This window comes from Coturnix japonica, chromosome 3 (genome assembly GCF_001577835.2).
Source record: "Coturnix japonica isolate 7356 chromosome 3, Coturnix japonica 2.1, whole genome shotgun sequence".
In the NCBI taxonomy this organism is placed as follows: Eukaryota; Metazoa; Chordata; class Aves; order Galliformes; family Phasianidae; genus Coturnix; species Coturnix japonica.
The window spans coordinates 9445120-9468116 of record NC_029518.1 but is presented as its reverse complement, the minus strand read 5'-3'; the positions used below and the strand labels follow the sequence as shown (position 1 = coordinate 9468116).

At 43.9% G+C, this 22997-nt stretch overlaps 1 protein-coding gene across 4 annotated transcripts in view; it reads right to left on the bottom strand.

Moving 5' to 3' along the window:
- Nucleotides 1-15593: 15593 nt before the first annotated feature.
- The window catches only part of GALNT14 (polypeptide N-acetylgalactosaminyltransferase 14), a 60301-nt gene continuing 52897 nt past the window's right edge, over nt 15594-22997 (bottom strand). For 2 of the 4 annotated variants that reach the window (XM_015856893.2, XM_015856895.2), the window contains exons 11-15: nt 22139-22231; nt 21372-21455; nt 20320-20464; nt 17197-17316; nt 15594-16628 (exon numbers count right to left, since the gene is read on the bottom strand). In XM_015856893.2, coding sequence (XP_015712379.1) covers nt 16467-16628; nt 17197-17316; nt 20320-20464; nt 21372-21455; nt 22139-22231 — 604 coding nt within the window. In that variant the 3' untranslated portion in view covers nt 15594-16466. The remainder of the gene's footprint in view (nt 16629-17196; nt 17317-20319; nt 20465-21371; nt 21456-22138; nt 22232-22997) is intronic. The other 2 variants (XM_015856896.2, XM_015856897.2) reach the window with 1 other exon arrangement.

Sequence of the window (22997 nt, the reverse complement as noted above, 5' to 3'; positions counted from 1 at the left end):
CTTACTTGACACTTTGCCATTTGTCACATGTCAACAGGGACGTGCTGTCTGTATTCTAGGTAGGCAACTTGCTATTTACCATTACTCCATGCTCCCACAAGAAATCCCATGCCTGGAGATAGAGAAGTCTGCAGTTTGAGAAGAGACAGATAGCTGTCCCCGTATCCCACGTTCTTCAGCAAACAACCCAAACCTGACACTGCGCTTAGTATCCAAACCAGAGCCGGAGAAGTTGGGGGGGAGGGGATCTGAAGCTAAATGGGGGAAACCTTAAAACTGTCAACCCTGGAATTAAAACCATGATGTGTCTGGAAGTCAGACGTACAGTTGTTTCCTTGTTCTGCTGCTACTACATCCTTCTGGGAATGAAGGAGCACGTGCTCTGGACCTGCTCTCACTAAAGATCAATTGAGCCTTCAAGAACGATCTTGGCTATGAAAAGAACCACCTCATGACTTAACAACATGATGACTTTCAGCATCATAGGGTTGGGCAGTCTTAAAAATAGACAAATAAACATTACCGGCCTGATTATAGACACACTTTCTCATCTGGCTACAGAATCATAAGGATATCTCTGAGCTTACTAATCTGATACTAAATAAGAACCAAGATCCCACCCACAAAGAAGGCAGCTCTGTTTATTCTTCATAGAATCACAGGATGATTTGGGTTGGAAGGAACCCTAAAGCCCACCCAGCTCCAACCCCTGCTGTAGGCAGGGCTGTCCCCCACCAGCTCAGGCTGCACAGGGCCCATCCAACCTGGCCTTGGGCACCTCCAGGGATGGGGCACCCACAGCTCTGGGCAGCAGTGCCAGGGCCTCACCAACCTCCGAGTAAAGAATTTCTTTGCTGAATTTCCCCTCTGCTCAGTAGTGTTACTTCAGATCAAAACAATGGAGAATTTCACCCCTTATCTAAAATATCTGAAATTCAAAAGGAAGAAGCAAAAAAGCCCCAGAGAAGTGGGCTCCTCCAGCAAAATATACAGGTGGGGTGTTTTTTTTTGTTGTTGTTGTTGTTTTTTAACTGAGGGCTTTGAAAAGCAAAGGTTTGTGTGTTCACTCTTATTTTCCAGCCTCTTGCCACACACCTGGCTGACATGCCAGTTCCCATGTCAGCTCATTACCGAAACGCCTTTCCTGCACGCTACATGCAAGAGCAGCTTTGGAGGAGCTCCAACTATGAGCAATTTTTTCAGGTCAAAAGGCACTTCTTAGAGCTGCACAGCATGCTTTGATAACACAGGTCTGCTCTCTTGGCTCTGCTCTATCAGCAAAGAACAATGAGGACTGGTACTGCATCCGAGTTATTAATTAAATACCTTAAATAAATAGATAAGCCATTTAACGAGGGCTCAGCATGATAGATAAGCCATTTAACCAGAGCTTAATGCATGTAAAGAGAACAGGATTCCACTACAGAGAACAGCGTATGGTCCCTAGAAAGCACTCTTGATACTTTTCATTGACACTTCAACTAATTCTCCTTCTTGGTTACCTATATTATGTAGTGGACTAAGGAAACCCACCGCAGTTGAATTTCCTTAATCCACTACACTTAATCCTCACTACATCTCTAACCTAACCACTGCATTTATGAACACCCACTTCCTCTCTGTAGAGGAGAATGGGGAGGACTAAAACCTATTAAAGTCACAGTCGAGCACATGGGTAAGTCAGAAACCAGGACAGAAACAGAGTCAAAATACAGAGCACTAATATAAAAGAGGGCTGAAGATGGAGCAAGAATTGGGTGAGGATCCAACTTAATCCTCATATCCCACCCTGAGGAGAAGGCCTTGTTTCTCCCACTTGTCTTATTTCTGCCAGCTACTCTAATGCTGGTAAAGCCACACAGAGATGCAGAAAAGGAATGAATATGGAGCAGAGCTCAATGAAGCAGTTCTTCTGACTCTCCAGCGGAAAAGAAGAGACAGCTCCATCATAGCTCTTCCTGAGGACAAATCAAAGGCAAACCTGCCACAGTGGACCAAAAGGGGTTTGAACCAAAAGTTTCTTCCCTGGAGCAAGAAAGCTGAGATACTGCATTTAGATACCAACTGGTCCTGAGATCTGTCTGTGTTGTCAGGTTTTAGTCCTTAATGTGGGATGAGACCATAAGGCAATTCTGAATTGATCTCCTCATTTACTGCATCCAAGAGAAAACTCTGTATAGGCATGTATGTGATGTATTTAAAGGGAGAATAAGCTATTTCTCTCCTGCAGCCTGTATTCCAGTTACTATGCTTGTTGCAGGCCTCAGTTGCCATTAGCTGGAGAATCAAACTATAATGTACTCAACCCAATATATTCTAGTGAGTGACAGAGAAAGGTACTGGGGAGAAAATACTGCAGGCTGTGATGGATTGAATTCCTGAAACAAAGAATTACTTTCCCCTTCTCTCCTCCCTTTCCATACTCCTGCCAAAGCACAGGAGATATTCCTATTAACCGTGCAACAGAGAGCATTGCAGCATCACACAAGTCAAGAAGATGGGTTTCATACTGAATAACCAGACTGCCAGGGAGAAAGAAGAGAGTTTGCTGGGAGAAACATACTGAAAGTGATATAGTACAGCAAGCCCATCCTGCAGTTTATTTGGGGCTGCAGGCTGCTATTTATTATGTGTGTGCTGTGCCTCATACAATAAGACTTTGATCCCTGACTAGAGCTTCTAGGTACTCTGTAATCCAAACAGTAATAACAAACAATTACTCCATGTCAGAGTGATGAATGATTAAGAACATTTACTGTGTTTTAACAATCAGGTATGTAAGAAACACAGGGAAGCTGCAGAACTGTTAATCGTTAATTGTTTTTTGGTGGTGTTTTTTTGTTTTTATTTGCTTTTTTTAAAAAAAAAAAATAAACTGGGCTGGCTTAATAAATCTCTGGGAATTTCATTAATGTGTGCAGCTCTGAGGAGAAATGCTTTATGCAGATTTCTATGACTTTGTTGTACTTGCTGTGTTATCAGGCCTGCAAAACATGCCTCAGAGCTACAGTGTAGGTCTACCGTTGTATTTATTCATTTATTTCTACTTCCCCTCCTTTCAAGAATGCGCCCTTCACCCTTTTTGCCACTGGTGGTGGCTTGAAGGTGAGCTGGACCCTGCAATGGCATTCATTAGTGAGCAATAAGTGAAAAGCAGAGAGCTGTTCCCCACCAGCTGACACCTCTGCTTTGCAGGGAGTTGGAGCTGTGTGCTTTATGCCTGTTGTGCATTTGTACTCCACAAAGCAACAAAAAGAGAATTTTGCCAGAGGAAACATTCACAGAGAGACTATTTCAAGTGAAATTGGAAACCATTTTGCTGGAAAATGAATTCCAACCTATGTATCAAGAGTCTGCCTCAAATATCTGAAGGTTTCGCTTCTCTAATCAGGGAGAAGTGCAAGGCCTGGATTTACAAATGAAACCATGCACAACTGCCCATGCTCCCCAGGATCTAACCCAAAGGCCACTGATGTGGCTAATTCAACAACCCCAATGGACCTTGAAGCACATCTCTGGAGCAAGGCAGAAGCAACCTAGTGTGCCTGGGGCCACACCTTGTGCAGGCACCAAGCTTTCATCCCTGCTATTGAATACAACAGAAGACATCAGTGGCCTAAGTCTGGTCCTAATAAGAAGTAACAAGGCACATTATTAGCCTACACCACAAAACTTTTCCTTAAACAAAGGTTTCTTGATCCAGGCTGCCAGGGTACAGGCACCTGGAAATGATAATCTGATAAATGTTTCTTCACTAACCAGGAAAAAGGAGCTTTTTGGATGGGACAACTTCTGTTTCAGGCCCAGAGAAAACCTAAATGCCTGAAAGTTTACCCATTTGCTTTCTTCTCTACAGATAAAAACGTATCGAGAAGGGTTTTGTTGGCTTAACTACTACTGGGCTCTAATGCAGCATCTCTCACAGTCTCAGAACCATGGAGGTTGGAAGTGACCTCTGGGGAAAGCAGGAGTTGGACTTAATGATCCTTGGGTTCCCTTCCAACTAAGGGCATTCTATGATTATAGAATACCAGCAACTCCACATCAACAAGTCTAACACAAGATGTCTCCCTGCCAGCCTGGCACTGCTTTTTCACTTTCACCACTCCCCTCTGTTGCCTCCCTAATGCCTGCCTTCCCTCTTGTATCTGCAAAACCACAGAATCATAACATCCTTGAGGCTGGAAAAGACCTTCAAGATCACCAAGTCCAACCATCAACTTGACCTACCCAGACCCAGCACTTAACCATGTCCTTTAGCATCACATCCATGCATCTCTTCCATGTCTTCAGACATCAGGACTCCACTATTTCCCTAGACAGCCCGCTGCAATGCTTGACCACCTCTCTGTGAATAAACTTTTCCTAACATCTAATCTAAGCCTCCCCTGGCACAATGAAACCATTTCCTCACATCTAATCTCTCATTATTTGAGAAAAGAGGCCAATACCCACCTCACTACAACCTCCTTTCAGGCAGTTGTAGAGAGCAATGAGGTCTTTCCTCAGCCTTTTCTCCTGACTAAACAGCCCCAGATCCCTTAGCTTATCTTCACAAATCATCTTTTCCACCCCCTTCACCAGCCTTGCTGCTCATCTCCATATACTCAAGCAACTCAATATCTGCCTTCCAGTGAGGGGCCCCAGAATGAACACACTACATGAGGTGTGGTCTCACCAGTGCCAAGTATGGTGGGACAATCTCTTCCCTGCTTCTGCTGACTGCACTGTTCCTGGTACAAGCCAGGATGCTTTCCTGGACACCTGAGCACATTTCTAGCTCATGTTCAGCCATCTGTATCAAAAACACTCAAAGTGCAAATATTTGCTAAGGCTGGGTCCACTGAGTCTACCTGCTTACTATTACCAGGTATTGTGTCCCTCCTCTACAGCATCCTTATTATCATGTCTGGTTGTCACAAAAGCACAGAGAAGTCAACAGGTTTTGCTGTGAACCTTTACTGTAGGTATTAAAGACTAAACACTGCAACCAAGAAGGAACTACTGCAAAACCCAGAAAACCTTGTTAGCACTGAAATCAAATGCCAGGCTTGAGCCTAATAGTAGATTTGACTCGTACACAGATCTGTTTACTCTTAATACAGCAAAACACTTGACAAATACCTCCAAGCAGCCTTGTGGCCATACCCTGCTCCATAGGTTATGGAACGTTGTGCCCCAAAGTCACACCAGCACATGGGATTACACTGTAACTTACAACAGGTCTGAACTCCATCCTTATTTCTACAAATATGCTTCTAAACAATTTTACTGGCAGGAATATATTCAGAAATAGCATTCTGGGTGAACCTTGCAGTCATAGAAAATAGACTTATCAATAATAATGAAATTTTACCACTTTGGGGGGAAAGGGGAGGAAACCACAGGAAAAAAAAAAACCAAAAAACAACACAGTTTTCCTGCAAAAACAGACTGTTGTACTCAGTGCTGTCTGGCCTGCTAACCAGATGCAGAAAGCTTCAGTAGTAATGGTACTTATTGAAAAAGGCATCAATCTCAAAACAAATCGTCCCTCTGCATCCAATTTGTTTTCTGGGAAAAGCAAAGAAATAACGTAACAGATGCCAGTGACTTGGTGTAGGACAATTCTGCAAGATATTCAGATACAGGCGGGCAGCGAGTGAATTAAAAAGCTACTTGTGAGATAAGAAGCTGAAGGAAAGTCTATTGTTACAGTCTGACAATAAGCAGCTCACAGATGTTTCTTCCTAACTCTGAATTGTATTCTTAAGGCACAGGCCACCTACCAAGGATTTTAATGACTTCTTATTTTCAGTAGCCTAAAACATTTACAGGTCACACTTGTTTCAGTCAGAAAATGGAAGTATATTGAGTGGCTTAATGCATTCAGACCAGCTAATCAACACATAGGCACAACTAAGATTCTGAATCTCAAATACCTTCCTCGGAGCTGCTCATAGACTGAAAAATTCATAAATCAGAAACGAGTAATGTCTGCATTCAGCAAATAACTTCAGACAGCAAATACAGTGGAGAAGCACTCAATTTGTCTGTAGGAAGATCAGAAATGATGCAGTATGACTTTGGCTGACCTCTGGGGAATGTTTTGTGCTCATAGGAAACCCCAGTTGTTTGTCTCCCAAGACATCAGCCCTGAGCAGCTGTGTAAGCTTCAGTCCTATCCAGGACATGCTCTTAGCAGTCATAGCAGTTACCCTACAGAAACATACTTGAGAAAAGGAAAATAGCATAAAGACACAGAGGGGTGAGAAAAGTGTGTAGAACATGCCCGAAAACAATGAGGAGGGGAGAAGGCTGCAGGTGTAAGAACAGAGATTGCACTGCATCCCCTGAGGAGGGAACCACAGTGGAGCAGGGAGGAAAGAGTGAGGAGCCAGGAGCAGCAGAGAGGAGCAATAATGGGCCCACCACAGCACCCCTCTTGGCACCCTATGACACTTCAGCAAGACATACTGACCTATAAACACAAGGCAGCTCTGCCTCCCACGCGCATGCCAAAATCAGCTCGCTTTTCTCCCTGCACCAGTCCAATTCAAATGAGAAGAACCTGCCACTCACTGCTGGCACATCAGCTCCAGACAGTGGAGTAGTTCAATGCCAGGTATAGGCTTTACTGTCAGATGTTCTCTGGTTGGTTGACCTCTATTCTGCTGACTTCTTGTTGTTGGTGCTTCTGTTTTGTTCGTGGCTTTCCTGCACTGAATTCTGCTGGTCTCTCAAGGAAATAACTCACACTGCAGTCAGTGAATGCCATGGACAGAGCAGTTTCATTGGAGTCCAATGTCTTCTCCAGCATTTATCACTTCAATAGCCTAATGAAGGTGAGATGTAATTAGAAAGGAATCAACTGGACTATAGAGTTTGTTTTGCAATTATCTATACAGCAGGTAACCACTGACACAGAACAGTGCCTTCTCCAAAGCTGGCAAGACGTGGCATAAATGTTCATCGTTGGATGACTCAAAGTGACCCTATGCCACGTTCTGTAATTGCTGCCTTTCTTCTTAAGTACTTGAAAGCAAATACAAAACGACTGAGCTCGTCCCAAGGCAGCTTTTCCAACCAATGGAGATGGTTTATATCAATGCAACTAAGCCCATATAACTGTCACCTTAATATCTTTCCCACTTGCACGGTGATCAGCAGTGATTTCGCTTGAGTGATTTTTGTCTGTGTAAGCAACCTCAAATGAATGTAACAATAATAAGAACTCCCGGTGGAGCAATTGCCATTGCAAAAATAAAATAAAATAAAATAAAAACTAAAAATCTCCAGCAGCACACACAGAGCACTTCTGATTACACACACACACACACAAAGGAAAACAAAATGACTGAGAATTAAAAGCCATTTCTGCAGTTTCATTTCTTCCCCTCGTACTCAAAATCAGCATTCGTATTTAGGGTGAAGTGATTTTAGGCAGTTGCCAGGATGGCTGACCCTTATTTAAGGCCAACCGTCTGAAGGCACAAAGAACACTGCTACAAGATAATGACCTCCTGCTGCTAAATATATACCATGGTTTATTGCTTGATAGACATCATGCAGTAATGATAGTTAATGGTGCTGTTAAAAGACAGCTTAACACTGAGAAGGAGAGTAGGTTCATTCAGAAGCCTCCCGAGCCCAAGCACAACAATACAAAGCATGACTCTCTCTTAAAGATCCAAGCTTGTTTTCAGGTATCAGAGAGTAGTTTTAAATTGTTTAATCCTTGACAGCTAGCCAGGCTTGCAATTACTTCAGATAAACAAGCCCTTTCTTCAGCAGAATGAAAACATGGACTTTGGTATCTGGCTAATATCATGAGTGTACTCCAGCCCAAGCAGCTTTCAATAACCTGTTGAACTTGCATCCTTCTGACGTATCCTAAGATGGATTTTAGCTTAGTGCAAAAGATTGACAAGAGGTAATACTGAAAACTGTAGCTCAGAAAGTCAGAAACAGTGAAGATGTAGTCTGCAGACACAACAGTTTGGGCTTTGCTCAGGCTTGCTGTAAAGTAAAACTAAAGGATCTTGTGCCTGAATGAATGAGATGCTTCCATTTGGTTCATCACAATAGGATCTTCCCAAGTTCTTACAAAACTGAGGCCAGCACCGATAACTAGACCAGCACGTTCAGCTTCCCACCACAGATCCAGCACCCTGATGAGTCTCACCACTTACAGGTGAGACTTACTGACATCTCATGAGTGGACATGGTGACATCTGAATTTAGTCTACGAAGCTCTTTAAATGTCAGGTTTGGAGACCCAATTCTGGCTTCCCTGTACTTTGTGTAGGACTCCCAACTGCATGAAGAGGACATGAAAAAGGTACATTTTGGAGAAGGGATTTTATTTACATTTCCCTTGCAGGGTTTTAGGTGCCCTCAAAGAGAAGAGTTAACAGCTCAGGTTCTCTCTTTCTCTTAGTTAGTTGAACAGAGTTATTTGTTAACCTCTAATCTTCCTGCTTATACTTACACTGGAATAGACAGTGGGACCTGCCATTTGGAGATGGCATATTTTATTTCCTATATAGACATCTCATAAGAGAAGCAGCATAGATTGCCCCTACAGGTGAGAGCCTGGCTGCAGATGTGAGAGTTTGCTGTAATGTCATACAATAACAGTGATGGCTCAGAGAAAGTGATGCTGTTAATTGCAGCAATTAAACAGTTATGACATAATTAATGTAAAAATCATGCATGGCTAAAGCTAAAGGTATTTTCAGTTCCTGTTAAGGTGATATAAAATCTGCTGTTATGATATGATGGTGGATAATGGCTACAGGGAATCCAGAGAACAATGATGGGCTGCTGAGTGATAGGAAAGCCTAATGGGAATGACAAGGAAACAGGAAAGGACTTTAGCAGGACAAACTGAGCACTACAAATAAAGACAACCAAAATGAGTTGTGCTATAAGAAGACCTTTCAGATCTGTGACCCATATCAGTAGCAGATCTTATGCCTCACAGAGCCTGGCATCAGCTTTTGGCACAGTGATACACAACAGCCCAAATCCAAATCCACAACAAGAAACAGGAGAAGAAAAGCCAACTCGTTAATTTTACTTTTGGTGAGGAGTAAGATTTAAGACAGGCGTTAACTTCACTTAACCTACATCTTGCACTGCCAGTTTAGTCTCTTAACAAATGCCTAACTTGAGAGATTAAAGAAAGGAACTGAAAATGATATTACAGATAGTTAAGAAATCTGTGTAATATTGAAGATCCTTCAGAAATACAGCATTCCCTGATTTAAAAATTAAAGAAAGAGGTGAGGGGCAAATAAGTGAATGTAGTCTGTTGTATCTGCTCCATGGCTGCCTCAGCCCTCAGCTTATTCTGTAGCTTGGCTTCTAAATGTTGAAAATCTGTCTTGTCACATCTCAAGCTTTCTTTCATCAGGGCAGTTATAAGTACATGCTAAAAATATGCTGAGAAAATCTGTTGATTTTTTGTGTGATGCTCAAAGTCAATTTTGTCAGCCCACGAACACAGACAGCCACATCAATCAGACAGCTATGCCCAGTAACTCTTCCCCATACCCAGAACAAAAGACTGTTACCATGATTGCCATCTTCGCTGCACAGCAGTAGCAGAACTGCAAAACCAACGAGAGTTGTATGGCTGTGCTACAGGCAGAGAGGGTTACGTGTTCATTGGACCTATAAAAATACATTGGTTTTGCAAAACTGCACTAAAGACGTGGCCAGCCCCCAAGCCTTCCCCACAAATCCAGCTTGAAATACTGCTATGCTGAGTACTAATCTTCTGGATCTACATTATTTATGCTTCCTGTTGGGTAACTTAATGTAGGGATAAATGAAACCACGTTGCTTGCTGTGTATTAACATATGATTTACTGATTGGTCTTCTTATAGACACAGACTGCAGTCTCAAGGAAAAAGGAAGAAATGAGCAATCTCTAAGCTAAAAATACAGAGTACACATTAGAAGGCACTTTGTGTTTCTAGTGCAGTTTTCTTGGACATTTTTCATATCCTGACCCATGGGCAATCTCTTTTAATCAATCTCTCTGTTCTGTACCCAGAATCCTGTCTCCAGTTTCTTACCAGGCCACTGAGGTGGAATCACTGGGGAGCATTATGATTCAAAATGACTATATGGTGTACAACTCTGTCCTCTATCACTTCAATGCTTTTGGTTTATTTGTCTCTGGCTAAACACAGAAAGTCCTGAGATCCAGCAAAATGGACCCAAAATTTGCATTCATGCAAACATGCAATATTATGGCCATTTGACGTAATGGACATACCTTGTTTGGCGACTAAAGAGGAGTAATGGTTTTCCATTTACATTTTGTATTCTACTGTTTAATAATAAATACACTCCTGACATTGTTAAACGATAGCCTGCTCCTAATAAACCCCATGCTGATCTGTTTGTTTGTTGGAGTGGGTAATTCATCTTCCTGGGCTGCTAAAAACTTTAGCTGGGATTGTAGAGACATGAATCAGACACAACCAACATGTCCCCTGCTGATTTGCTCATTTCCTCGCAGAGAGAGACCAGAGAGTCTTCTCTTCACGTTGCAGATCATGCTATTAATTGTTTTCATTATTAATTGCTCTTAAGGCTTGGTAGGCCACATACATAAGGAACAAACATGGACTTCCATGCGTACGCTCCTGCCAGGCTATGTGGTACCAAGCTGTAATCCCTTTGTGTTACTGAAGTGCCTGTGGCCACGCTGAATCCACCAGAACAAGCTGAGCAATATCATTTTTGCTTTAGATTTTCTATCAGAAAAAAGGTTGGGGAGGGGGGTGATGAAGGATCACGTTATCCTCAAACCTAATTATGATCTCTGTAGCTCCTGAAGATTTGGTTTATGAAGTGGCTCATAAATTCATCGTTATCATTATATCCATGAATACCCATTGGTCTTGTGCACTCATAAGGGCTTGTTTGAGTAGTTTTAAATTAGTTTATAATACAAATAGATTTCATGGTGCTCCTGACAGCCAAGCACCCTGGAAAGAGCAGCCTCAACAGATTCAGCTTCTCACCCCATTAGAGTATCACTGAGAGGAAATGTGTTGTAGGCTCCCACCAGCTCTGCTAAGGCTGACACAGGTTTCCCCTGAAGCAGGCTCATCACACAGAAAGGTACAACAAACACGGGGTGCACAGCTTACCTCCAGGAATCCTCCACAGGTTTTTACCATAAGCCCAGGAAGACCCTGAGAGCCCTGCAGGCACCCTGTGCTGTCATGAACGGAGCAGAGCCACATCTGAACACACGGGACACAAGATTTAGAAAACAAAGCTTTTAACTCACCATTGCCTCACATCAAAATAACTCAGTTTCATTGCAAATACACCTCTATCTCCAACACCAAAATACCATCCTAAGGCCTGCTTGAGATGTTGGTACTAGACACCAGGACACTACCGCACCAGCAGACACTATCACAGTAGACAAAAAGGCCTGGGAGCAGTTGCTACCAAAGAACCTAAGCCAATGTGGTTGGGAAACTGTTTCAAAATGGAAGGCTCTAAGGGTGGAAGCATCTACACAAAAAGAATAGGTTCTAAGGACAGAATTATTAACTCATGGCAGGAGGAGGGGAGAAGACATACAAGATACTAAGTCTAGCCAGAGAGAAAAGCAGCGTACACATGCAATTCTCCAGAGACAACACTTACCATCAGGTGGAATCTCATAGACCATTTCCCTCCTTCCTCCTGAAAGCACCAAAAGCAGACCAGCATCCGACACACTAGGCAAGCCCCTCGAAGCAGTCAGAGCTGCTTCACTTGACTTGGCAGAATCCTCTGGGTTACACTACCAGGCCTCATGAGTCTCTGTAATGTCATTGGGAAATAAGATACACCTGTTCTGAATCTGAGCAGATAGGCCTATCTGATTTCAAAGCCAACTCACGGTTGAGTAGAGATTAGATTGGCTGTAAGAAATTCTTGTTATTGTGCAACTTGTTATTCATGGTAGGGTGAGAATGGCTTCAAAGGTGATCCCATGTACTCTGAAGGATATCTTCTTATATCTAATGTACTTTATACAAACCAAATTGGTTTTTGCTTCAAGCATCCCTCCACAGAAGAAAATCAATTTCAAGTTGCAGCAGCTCTGATCTTTCAAGCTAAAGATTCATTGCAAACTTACTAAGTGTTTGGCAATGCAAAACTGCAGAGACATGACAAGTAATGTCCATGTCAGTGTATGCACTGTGTCCAAATCAACGTTTGACCTCCAAGATATAGAGCAATCCACTGCCACTCTAACAACAGCGTCCCTGACAGAAAATATGGTGTAAGCAGATACACAATTTGTTTTAACCCCTACGACATTCTAGGGCAGCAATTTTAAGCCACTAGATCAGTTGTCCTTGAAAATAAAAAGCCCTCAAAGTAAAGGATGCTGACCCAACACCTACCAGGCTTTCCTCATCCCTGGGAGTAGGTGATTTCATGCTCAGATGATTTGTGACGTCCCTCTTTACTCCCTAGTCTTACATGGCCTGCTGCAGCAACTCCTGTTCACCCCAACTTGTTCACAACCTTCCTACTTCCACTATCCAAAGACTGCTAGGGAGGTGAACGCAGCCTTAGGAGAGGATCAGGAGCACTTGTACAAACTGGAATTATCATTGCTGTTCATCCTTTGCTGGCTGTTCTGAGCTGTGCCCTTGACTTCAGCAGCTCTGGGCAGCTAAAGTCCAGCAAACCTTGTGATAGCTATCTGAACTGTGTTGGCTCAGTGAGGAACAATGTTAGTGACACCTTTGGAGCACATTGTGCCTGCATGCAGTTTAGGGGCCCTACGTGCACTGAGCATTGCAGCAGAGACATCCCTCTACAACACAGGCAATGCAACCATTTTTTTTTACCCTTCTCTTAACACTACTCTTAAACTCAATTCTACTTGACTCCATAACCTGTGGCCCACAAACTGCCCTGATTTTGCAATATCCTTCTTTTATTACATGCGTCAGGTTACATGTAAGCTTTCAATCCTCCTTTAGCTTTTTCCTCCAGTACTGGATGGTTGGTTGGTTTCACAAGCGAGCAGCAATCATGAAAAGAAACACTGCTGTCTGCTATCAACACTGCTTTGGTCACTAAAAAACAGGGTAGGATCTGTAAGATCTCCCCCAGCCCAACGACAACCATGTAAATCTGTTCCCACTGAAACATTGATCTTCTTCGGGAAGTCTAAGGTGCTTTGTGTTGTGTTTGCATAAGCTCTTAGAAAGGCAGTGGTAGTTCCAGCCCTGAGTTTCCTGTTCTAATTTTCCCAAGGGTTTTCCCCAGGGCAGAAGTGACTCATAAGAGCTTATAATAATAAAAGAGAAAGCATTTCACAAAGCCCAACATCCAGGATTAGAACCACGTTTCCTACTTTATCTTGCATTGGCTCAAATAATTGCATACACGTTACCAAAAGCATTACCACCAAATGACATTAGGGCTTAAAAGGTATCGTGCTGTGATAACAAATGTCTAGGGAGTGAACAAATACAAAGCAAAAACGCTCATCTGTCTCCAGTGTGTTTTAATAAGTTTTTTTAATAAGTTAAATAAACTAAAAGGGTGAGTTGGATTTCAGCAGCAGTTAACCTTCCCCCGACACAATGCAGGGTCTCCTTTTAGGGATGCTAGTAAAAGATTTGCCAAATGCCATATTGTGGCTAACTTGGGAGTCTGCCAGATCATTGCCTGCTTATATTGAGTTTCCCAGGAATAAGGGTGATACTTCAGGCTTAGGGATGCTAGTAAAAGATTTGCCAAATGCCATATTGTGGCTGACTTGGGAGTCTGCCAGATCATTGCCTGCTTATATTGAGTTTCCCAGGAATAAGGGTGATACTTCAGGCTTATTTAAAAACCTTGCTGATCCAAAGGGCTAATTTCATTTCCTAGAGAATAAAACATGCTATATTTTAAGGGTTATGGCCAACAGATGTGTAACACGATTACTTGCAGCTCTCTGGGTCTAGTCTTAGCCAAACATTGCAGCTTACTGGTAGGAGGTGTTGTGCCTGATGACACCTTCTCCACTGCTTGCCTTCCTCTCTCCCAAAGAAGTTATCAACACAATGCAGTTTTGGAATAGAAGGGGTCACAGAATCATAGAATATCTTGGGTTGGAAAGGACCGCAAGGATCATGAAGGTCCAACCCCCCCGCCACAGGCAGGGACACCAACCTCCCATTTTAATACTAGACCAGGCTGCTCTGGGCCCCATCCAACCTGGCCTTGAACACCTAAAGGGATGAAGCACCTCACCTCTCTCTTGGTAAAGAACTTCCCCCTGATAACCAACCTAAATCTTCCCTCTTTCAACTCAAAACCACGTCCCCTATTATCTACTCTTCCAAATAGTTGGAAGGGGTTTGGTATAGTATTCAGGTTTCATAGAATGTGAGATAGTTCAGTTTCTTCCTGGAATATATCCCTGCAGCATGGGTCTGTGTGTTCAAGCACACAAATCTAGTGAGATAGCTGTTTCTGCTAAGGCAAAAAGGAGCATTACCTGTTTAGACAGTTTTGGCTGTCAGCAGAAGGGGTGATTTTGTCCCAGGTGGATGATCATAACATTAGACAGGTCAAAGCTCTGGGTCAGAGTGGACTTCAAAAGTGAAGCCATATAGTTCAGCTAAAGCTGGGTCAGCTGCAAGACGACAAACAGCATTTTGATGGCACCCTCAGCTTGGCAAACCCAAGCTGCAGGCCTGCACAGGTGTGAAAACGTTAAGCTGCAAGCTCTTGGGAAGTGTTTCTCCTTGCAACCGCTAGACGGGGAATTATTACAGCTTGGCTGTCATCACCAGTGTGAAAAGTAGGTGTGATATTTCCTGGTTCAATTAAGTAGGAACCTTCGCCGAATGAGTCCATTCCATTTTAAGTGCTTTCCCTTTCCTTTGCAAAGTGGTGACACGGAAACAATGCAATCTACTGCTGTGAAATGACAGCTTACTCCAGCCCTTCCGTAACAGAAGCCCTTGAGGCTCACACCAAGGGAGCTTGATTAGGTTAGTAATCACTGCAGCACATAGAAAGCATTTATACCCTGAGACACGTTGTAAATAAAGACTTATGCTGGTTCTGCCTTTAAAGCCATGGAGATTTAAGCAATATGGCTTTTTTCCAGCACCGAGGGAGGAGAAACTGAGGCAGTAAAATCCTGAAAGCCAGCAATTATTCAAGAGGGGATGCTGAAAGCACTTGAGAGCTCAAAGCTTGCGATATTTTACCTAGAGTTTGTAGCATGGGGACTAAAGGACAGGATTTTCATTAAACCCAAGAGCTCTTAGGGGCACAAACTGTATTTTTCTCAAGTGATGCTGACAGTCCCATTCAAGTTCTCTCCAAGAGCTGTTTGTGCTCTTGGTGCCTCACTGCCCACCACCTGCTGCAATGAGGGATCTGCAGGTATTCTCCAAGTGGGGGGGAGGGACTGAGGTCTTCCGTACTTTTCTCCTTTGGCAGCCACTGCACTTAAGATGACCACTAATTAATAATTTATCTAATTACTCATCTGTCAAAACCCAAGAAATCACAGGAGTCCCTTCCTCTGCAGCCAGGAAATTGGGAAACACAAATATGACACAATTACTTTAAATTACCAAAAATATTATTTTTATGGAAGAATACTTAAAATTTGACTTATTCCAGACATGAAGCAGCGAGAGACACATAGTGAGATTATAGGGGAGTTTCAACGACCGAGGTTCACCCATGGCCTTCGGACAGCAGAAATAATTCTGCTCCCAGCTTCACAGTGGTTTGTATACTTTCATCTCACATACTGATCCCTCTGCTTGGACTTTGGAGATTCAGTCACCCCAGTTAGCACACTATTAGGACAACTCTACTACCTGCCATTTTATCCCGGCTATAGCCATAAATGACTGTTCTGTGTCTATATGTATCTGTAGATCACATACAGATCTGAATGTACAACACAGCTCCACCCAGACTCCTATCAGAAGACAAACTCAATCACAGCAATAAAAAGTGCAATATAACTCAACGTTTTCTACTTGTTCCCAAGTGAAATATCTTAGCATCCCCTGGCACATCCCTCCTCATGCACTTGCCTCGCCCCCCAAAGCTGTGAAAGATGCTTGTTTTGCTGAGTCCAAGTCTCCTTTGGGTCTTCAAGGCTCTTCTATCTGTTCTTTCAGTGAGATTAATAAATACTATAGACACTTAACTTCTGCAGGGCCCATCACAGGAGCCCCAGTGTCCCTCTAAAACGTTTCATTTTGGTTTCTTGCCATCCTTTCTTTTGGAACACACAACTGCCAGCAGACCAGTAACGCCTACGTGCCTTGCAATCAGTGTCTGTTCTTCAACCCGCAGCACTGTGCTTTTATTTGATTGTTTCCTCTCCCCAATGGTTTTGCATTTGAGCTCTATCTGGTGCATCTTGACTGTGTGTAGCAAGTCTCAGTGCCCAGCCCAGCTGGGTAAGTCCTCAAGCAGGTCAAGACATCACCATGTCCCAGCGCTGACTCATGGCTGTGCTCTCACAAGGGTTGATGACGAGTTCTTTGGTGCTCTCGTTTGTGTCCCCAATGGTCTCAGTGTCCAAACAGAAGCGTGAAGCTATGTGCTCAAGGTGTGACCCAACTTTACCCCATTGCTGCTGAAAGACACATGAGAGAAAAAACAGGGGTGAACAAACTTCCTCCTCCTCAATATGCTTTTACTATGCTGGTTCAGCATCCAGAGACAGTTGTCACTAAGACTTTTTGGCCTGACACAGGGAAGCACAGGGCTGCCCAGCCTATGCCAAGCAGACGACATGCTGAGCCCTCCTCCCATCTGCAGCACTCATTTAAGCTCAGCCTTTGCTTGGTGTTAGAAAGATAATGTATTACTAATGGTTTTTTCTCCAGGTCACTGGTTCAAATGCCAGCTCAATGATTAACTGCACAGAGACGTTAGCCTCTGCTGGCTGACTGGCGGCCCATGTGGACTAAATTGCCAGTTTCAGTTTGACTTCTGCGGATAAGTATCCAGATCACCACCTGCACTAATAGACATCCTTATCAACACACTCATTTAAGAGGCAAAGGGCTGAACAGGCTAAAGTCTGTGCTCCCAGATTGACTGTACTTCCCTGAAGTTAGAGCACATCCCAGTGATTTGATGTGCAGTGATTTTATGCTGCAGGAAAGGAAAGAGCATAGAAGGTCAGTGAAGGGGCTCACCTGCTTGTTGTCGCTTTCTTTGCAAGGTGACAGGAGCACTGGGGAGCCAGGGAACAGGGTATACACAGACAAGCACAACTGCTGCTGACGGACTTGATGGTTGTATGTGTATGTCCATTCCTTCAAAGAGAAATAAAAGAGAAAAAGGAGATGAGAAATCAAGGTTGATTTTTGGTATTCCTCAGCCTGGAAAGCAAACGCTATGGCCTGGATCCTTCCTCTTCTGAAACCAATCAGAAAAATTATTGGCTTCAAGAGGCTCCAGGATATGTCACTAGGGATGCTCCAAGCCTCTCTAAATCTGCAGCTGTATGCAACTGGCATATTACCATACCAAAGCAAATGTCCCTGAAAGTAGCTAGAAGAAAACTGTTCACAAGGTAAAGGTAGACAGAACTGGGCTATGGTTAGGGAGCATGGCAAAACAGAAAAGGAAATAGTACTAACCACACAAGATGCAATCACTTTTATTCCAGGGAAGGGCAGTAGGAATGATTTGTGGATGGCACAAGGAGACAGTAGGTAACATACAGCAGATATCTGCAATTCCTCAGGATTCTGTTCCCAAATGTCACAAATCTTATGGGTAAAGTTCCCCTTTATGTCAAAAGAGTGGGACCTGCAAGAGTCTGCTTCAGGCACTGCTTATAGGCACCCCTAATTGAAGCCCAGGTTCTTAGCCACCTAGAAGGGACAACATATTTTTCGCACAGCAGACCCAGATCTACAAGGACTTCACACTGTGCTCCTTGCATCGTATGCTTCTTAGCCTATTTCTCCCCACCAGCTAATAGAAATTGAGCCTGTCTTTCTGAACAGCCTGCCCACAGGTTTCTCAGCAAGAGCTGCCCAAGATTTCCACATAAAACGAGCATTCGTTTTCAGAGCCACATTCTGCAACTCAGGGGCCTTTTGGCAACTACTTCTTCTTTGTCAGATGGAACAGAGTTCACCTGATCCTATAGAGAAGGCATTCCAGACATCCCAACTGTGCACACTGTCAGTCTGTAAAACCATGCCAAATTAGTCCTGCATCTGTGAAGAACCAAGCCTTAAGGGGTGAATTCCAACACCTGCTCTTGGCATCCATGATACTACAACCTGCTTGGAAAACTGTTTTACATTTTTAACCAATTGCTCATCATTTAGTTCGGAACAGGACTTGGTTATGGGTATTCACCTGTGTTTGTGAGGCTCTTCAGCACCAGCAACTTGTACCTGTGTTAGATTTCTCAGATAATTCAAGGAGTGGATTCCCTGGCCTCTATAACCTCGCTTCAGAGGCATCTTACAGAGAACTGCTTCTCTCCATGCTTAATCCCAGGCCAGGCTCTGCCCATGCCATCCCATTACTCATCCTGTCTCAAGGAAGGACCATCCTCTCATTCAACATGGGCTCCATGGGATAGACGGGATGGTTTAACCACTCCTCCTGAGCTCTTCATCCTGAGAAGCCGGCCTACTAAGCTAGACATATACATCAGCTCAACATCAGACATTGGATCTCCCACCCTTGCCCCCAGGCCGTCCTGCTGCTCTTTTATCTAAACTGACAGATTTCCACAAAACTCTTCTATTTTGACAGAAGGGTTTTTTATGGAAGTCAGTCCTGCTGAAAAATGTTCCATCCACTTCTAATCACATCTTGTCACTTTTCAGCCCAAAATGAAAGCCAGAGAAAATAATGTTTAAAATTAAGAAAGTAGAGGATGGTGGGGGGGATGGGGTATGTGGGGAAGATACTCAAATACTGAAGTGGTGGCAGAGCAAGGAGTAAGAGGGTGCGCTGGGAAAGCTGAGCTACCAGCTGCACACCACAGCCAGCAATCCTCTGCAGCCTCAGCTGACTCTAACCCGCATCTGAGGCATGCAGCTCTTTTTCTAGGCTTTAGCATCATTCGAGCAGGCACCTGTCACTGCTATTCTGCATCATTCAGAAATGAGGAAATTATTGCAAAGTGTGACCTTTGGCTTGGCACGGCAGCCCCCAGGCCTAGCAAGAAGCAGCCTGATGTGAGCCCTAAGAAAACACCTTTTTTACTTCAGCAAAGTTGCCCTTGCAAAACATGATGACCTGCTCTCATTAGCTCTCTTCTCTTGCTGTTGGTATTAGGGATGTAAAGTCAAGTGGAAGCAAGCATATCACTGCATATTCAACTATTTCATGGCATCCCCAAAGAAGCAAGTGATTGTTATCCTCCCTGCTTTATAAATGGGAACAGTGAGAGAATGCTCTGACATGCCCCAGATCACAGTGGGAGCCCAAAGCAAAGGCAGATCCTCAGTGTCCCACCCCAGTGACCCCACTGCAAGGCACACACGCCTGCTCTTGGCTCTAACATTTCCTAGAATATGGTTTGGAGAACACATACTGATTCACACAGCTTTTTCTTGTCTCAGTCAGACTGAAAAAAAAAAAACACCACAAGATCATCCTCATTAAATTCTCAATAGTTTAATGGGCAATCTAACACTGAGAGAACACAGACTATGAAGTTATAAATACCATTGCAATTCAGTGCATTTTGAAAGAAATTAGGCTGAAAGATGAAAGGAAATTATAGTTCTCTTTGTCTTCCTCTGATCTCTGCAGATGGGCAGCAGCAGGATCTCAGCTCAGACTAGCACAGAAGTAGGTGGTCGAGCCTATATTGGGGCTTCTGCCCTAAATCCATGCTGCTGCCCAGTGCCTCCAGCAAAGTGAGGTGAATTACCAAGGTTGAACAGCACACCCTCTCAGGAAAGGCAGAAGGGTGACCCTCCAACAGAGATTTAGTAAGCTGAGGGAATCACCTTGGATCTGCCACAGAATCACTGAATTATAGGGGTTCAAAGGGGTCACTAGAGATCGTCAAGTCCAAGCCTACAGCTAAGGCAGGTTCCCTATAGCAGGAAGGCACTGTCTCAAGGGACTGTGACAAGGAAGTCCCAGCTCTAATCATCTAATCAACCCTCGCATGCTTTACCTGACCGACTATCCAAATGGCCAACAAAAAAATGCAGGAGGAAAGTATTTTCCTCTTCTTCTTCGTAGACAGTTGAGACACAAAGAGATTAAATGACTGCCCCACCACCTACAGGAAGCCCATAGCTCCACATAGCATGACACTCCAGCCTTCTCACCTGTGCTGTTGCTGATGTGCCTTTGCTGGTGATACAAGGATTTAAGCTCAGGATGGGCAGCTCTTGGTCTTCAGACTTGTGTGACTCCAGGCAGCTCTGCCTTTGCCTGATCATCCCAGTCTGATATAGCAGTTCCTCAGGAATCCTGTGGGAACAGTGTGAAAACAACAGCCCTACTCCTGGCAAATAGTGTGCTCCAAGGGAATGGGATGAGGAGGGTGTTGCTGTACCATTCACCTTCAGATAAGGACTGGTGAGATCTAATTCAGCAACAAACCACTACAAGTAGTGCACAGCCAGGAAAACTGCAGAAGCAGCTTTCAGAGATGGATGATCAGCCTTTGACAGGGGAATAATAAATAACTGTGCAAAGCAAACAGAGGAGCAAGGAATGGACTGCGAGCAAGCTGATGGTCAGCTTTCAGCTTGCAGGAGCAGGCAACTGCATAACAAATGGTTGCATAGTGCTGGCATTCCTTTTCAATGCTGCCACACAATGCCACACTTGGCAAAAAAAAAGAAGAAAGCCAGATAACAGCAGTAAATAATTCTCACACTGTGAGTGTGCATTCAGCCATTGCACCAGTGGGTCCCGGGGAGCAGCTCCAAAAATGGTGCACCCTTTCTACATCTCCCGACTACTAGAATGGGTGCAATGGTTTCTGGACTACTGTGGGGGACTGAAATAAATCTGCACAAAAGCAGCTGTGGAAGTGTGTATTAAGGAAAGCATCAGGCTAAGAGTAAGCCAGAGTCACCCAAATACGTGTTATCAACTCCTGGCATGGACAGTCTGATAATAGTGAGGTCTTGCACCATGGAAATCCATAGCTAAGAATGCTTATGGAAAGCAGAATCACAAACAAAAGACATTACATCATGAATAGGCAGTGTTGAAAACTAAGACAAAATTCACAATGCCCTGCTGCAAAGCCCAAGGGAGGACGTGGGGTGTCTGAGTCTGGGCAAGAGGGAGGTGTGGGACTGGAGGGAATGAGAACTTCTTGGGGTAGCAGGAATGGGGCTTCCTGCTGGAGATTGGAGGTTCATACCGAAGTTCAGGGTAAACATTCTCCAGGTACCACTTGAAGCTGTGGCATTTCAGCCTCTTCCGCAGCTCTACTCTGCTCTGAATGCTGTGAAGGTACAATGAAGATCATGAGGATGAAACTCAAGGCCCCAAAAATCCAACAGATATGCACAGGCAGCAAACAGTCCTCTGCATGAGCTTGGTTGGCCACTTTGATCTCTGTCTCTTTGGAGATCTCACTTGGTAAAATGCCATGATGACGTACTGCCATTTTAACAAGGAACCTGAAGTTTAGGCAGTGAAAAAGACTGTGGAGAAGCACAGCTATTTTAAAAATGATTAGTAACCAATGTACGTTATCTACTATACACAATGAAAGCATTAATTTAATATAGTAATGTGCTAGGAATTTAATATATGCTATTATAAATTACTCTTAGTTTATAGAACTACAGAAGGCCTTGATTCACAGGAGCACTTAAATACAGCTTTCAGTCACTAGAAGTTAATCACATGGCAATATGTCTTATGTTAATTGGGGCTAGACTTCTGCTGCTGAGGTATTACACCGCAGAGAGTGATGTTTCCCAAACTTCAGCTCTTCTTTTGGGCCAGCTGAAGCTCTTATGGAGCTGGTATGAATTCAAGTACCTTCCTTTTGCACATATGAATTACCAGTTTATAGCTTTAATCACTCTGCTCATTAGCTTCTGCCTACCACTAGTATTTAATTGAGCATTACTGCAGAAACAACATGGGCAGGTTTCCTGCAGCAGGGAGGACACTTACTTTCCATAAGGCCTCCCCTGGGCTGCGGGCCGGGCAGCATAGTAGTACTGTTTGAATTCATCCATCCACACCTCTGCAGTGCGCTTGGTGTTTCTGAAGGAGGCAATGAAAGACAGGTGATGACAAGGAAGTTTCTGAGGTGATGCCCACACTGTCTAATAGCCATCAACTCTTCCAACATGCTCTCAACTTTGTCTTTGGCTTCATGCAAACCACCTCTCCAGCCCTCACTACCAGAGAAGTTCCCCCTCCTCCCCATTTCTCCAGGCACCAAATCTAAGATGCCGCATTTTGGGTGAGGAATTCACCATCTCAAGCTTCACTGGATGTCTTGCATACTCGCTCAGCTGAAGAGTCCCCGTCCTGCCCCGAACACTGCTGGAAATATTGTATTAGGTGTAACTGGGAGGTGGTGTTTGCAGTCCTCCCACACTGCTGTCATAAGCAAAGCATGGGTGAGCTGCAGAGGGACTGGAACAGTGGCAACCCTGCTGCAACACCCTAAGTCCTCATAAATCTGGTTGGCTCAGTGAAATACCAGGAAACTGACTCTAAAAGGAACATCTGGTGTGTAAGTGCATACGAAAACAGTTTATCCAGGAAGCAATGCTGCATTATGTCTGAGTGTCCCCAGTGTTCTACTCTGTCCTTTACTTAAGCAACAGCCTTCATCCTTGAGCTCCAAAAGAGGAAATCCTTCCCGTCTTAACCAACTGCTTCCCTTACCTGCTTCCCCCAGGATTTTTGTCTACCTCAGCCACTCATTTCACCACTGCATTCAGTCCGTGTTCCTGAGTGTGAGGTCAGGTCCCCTTCAGCTGGGAGGTGCAGCCCATCATGTTCCTACTCAATCTGTCTG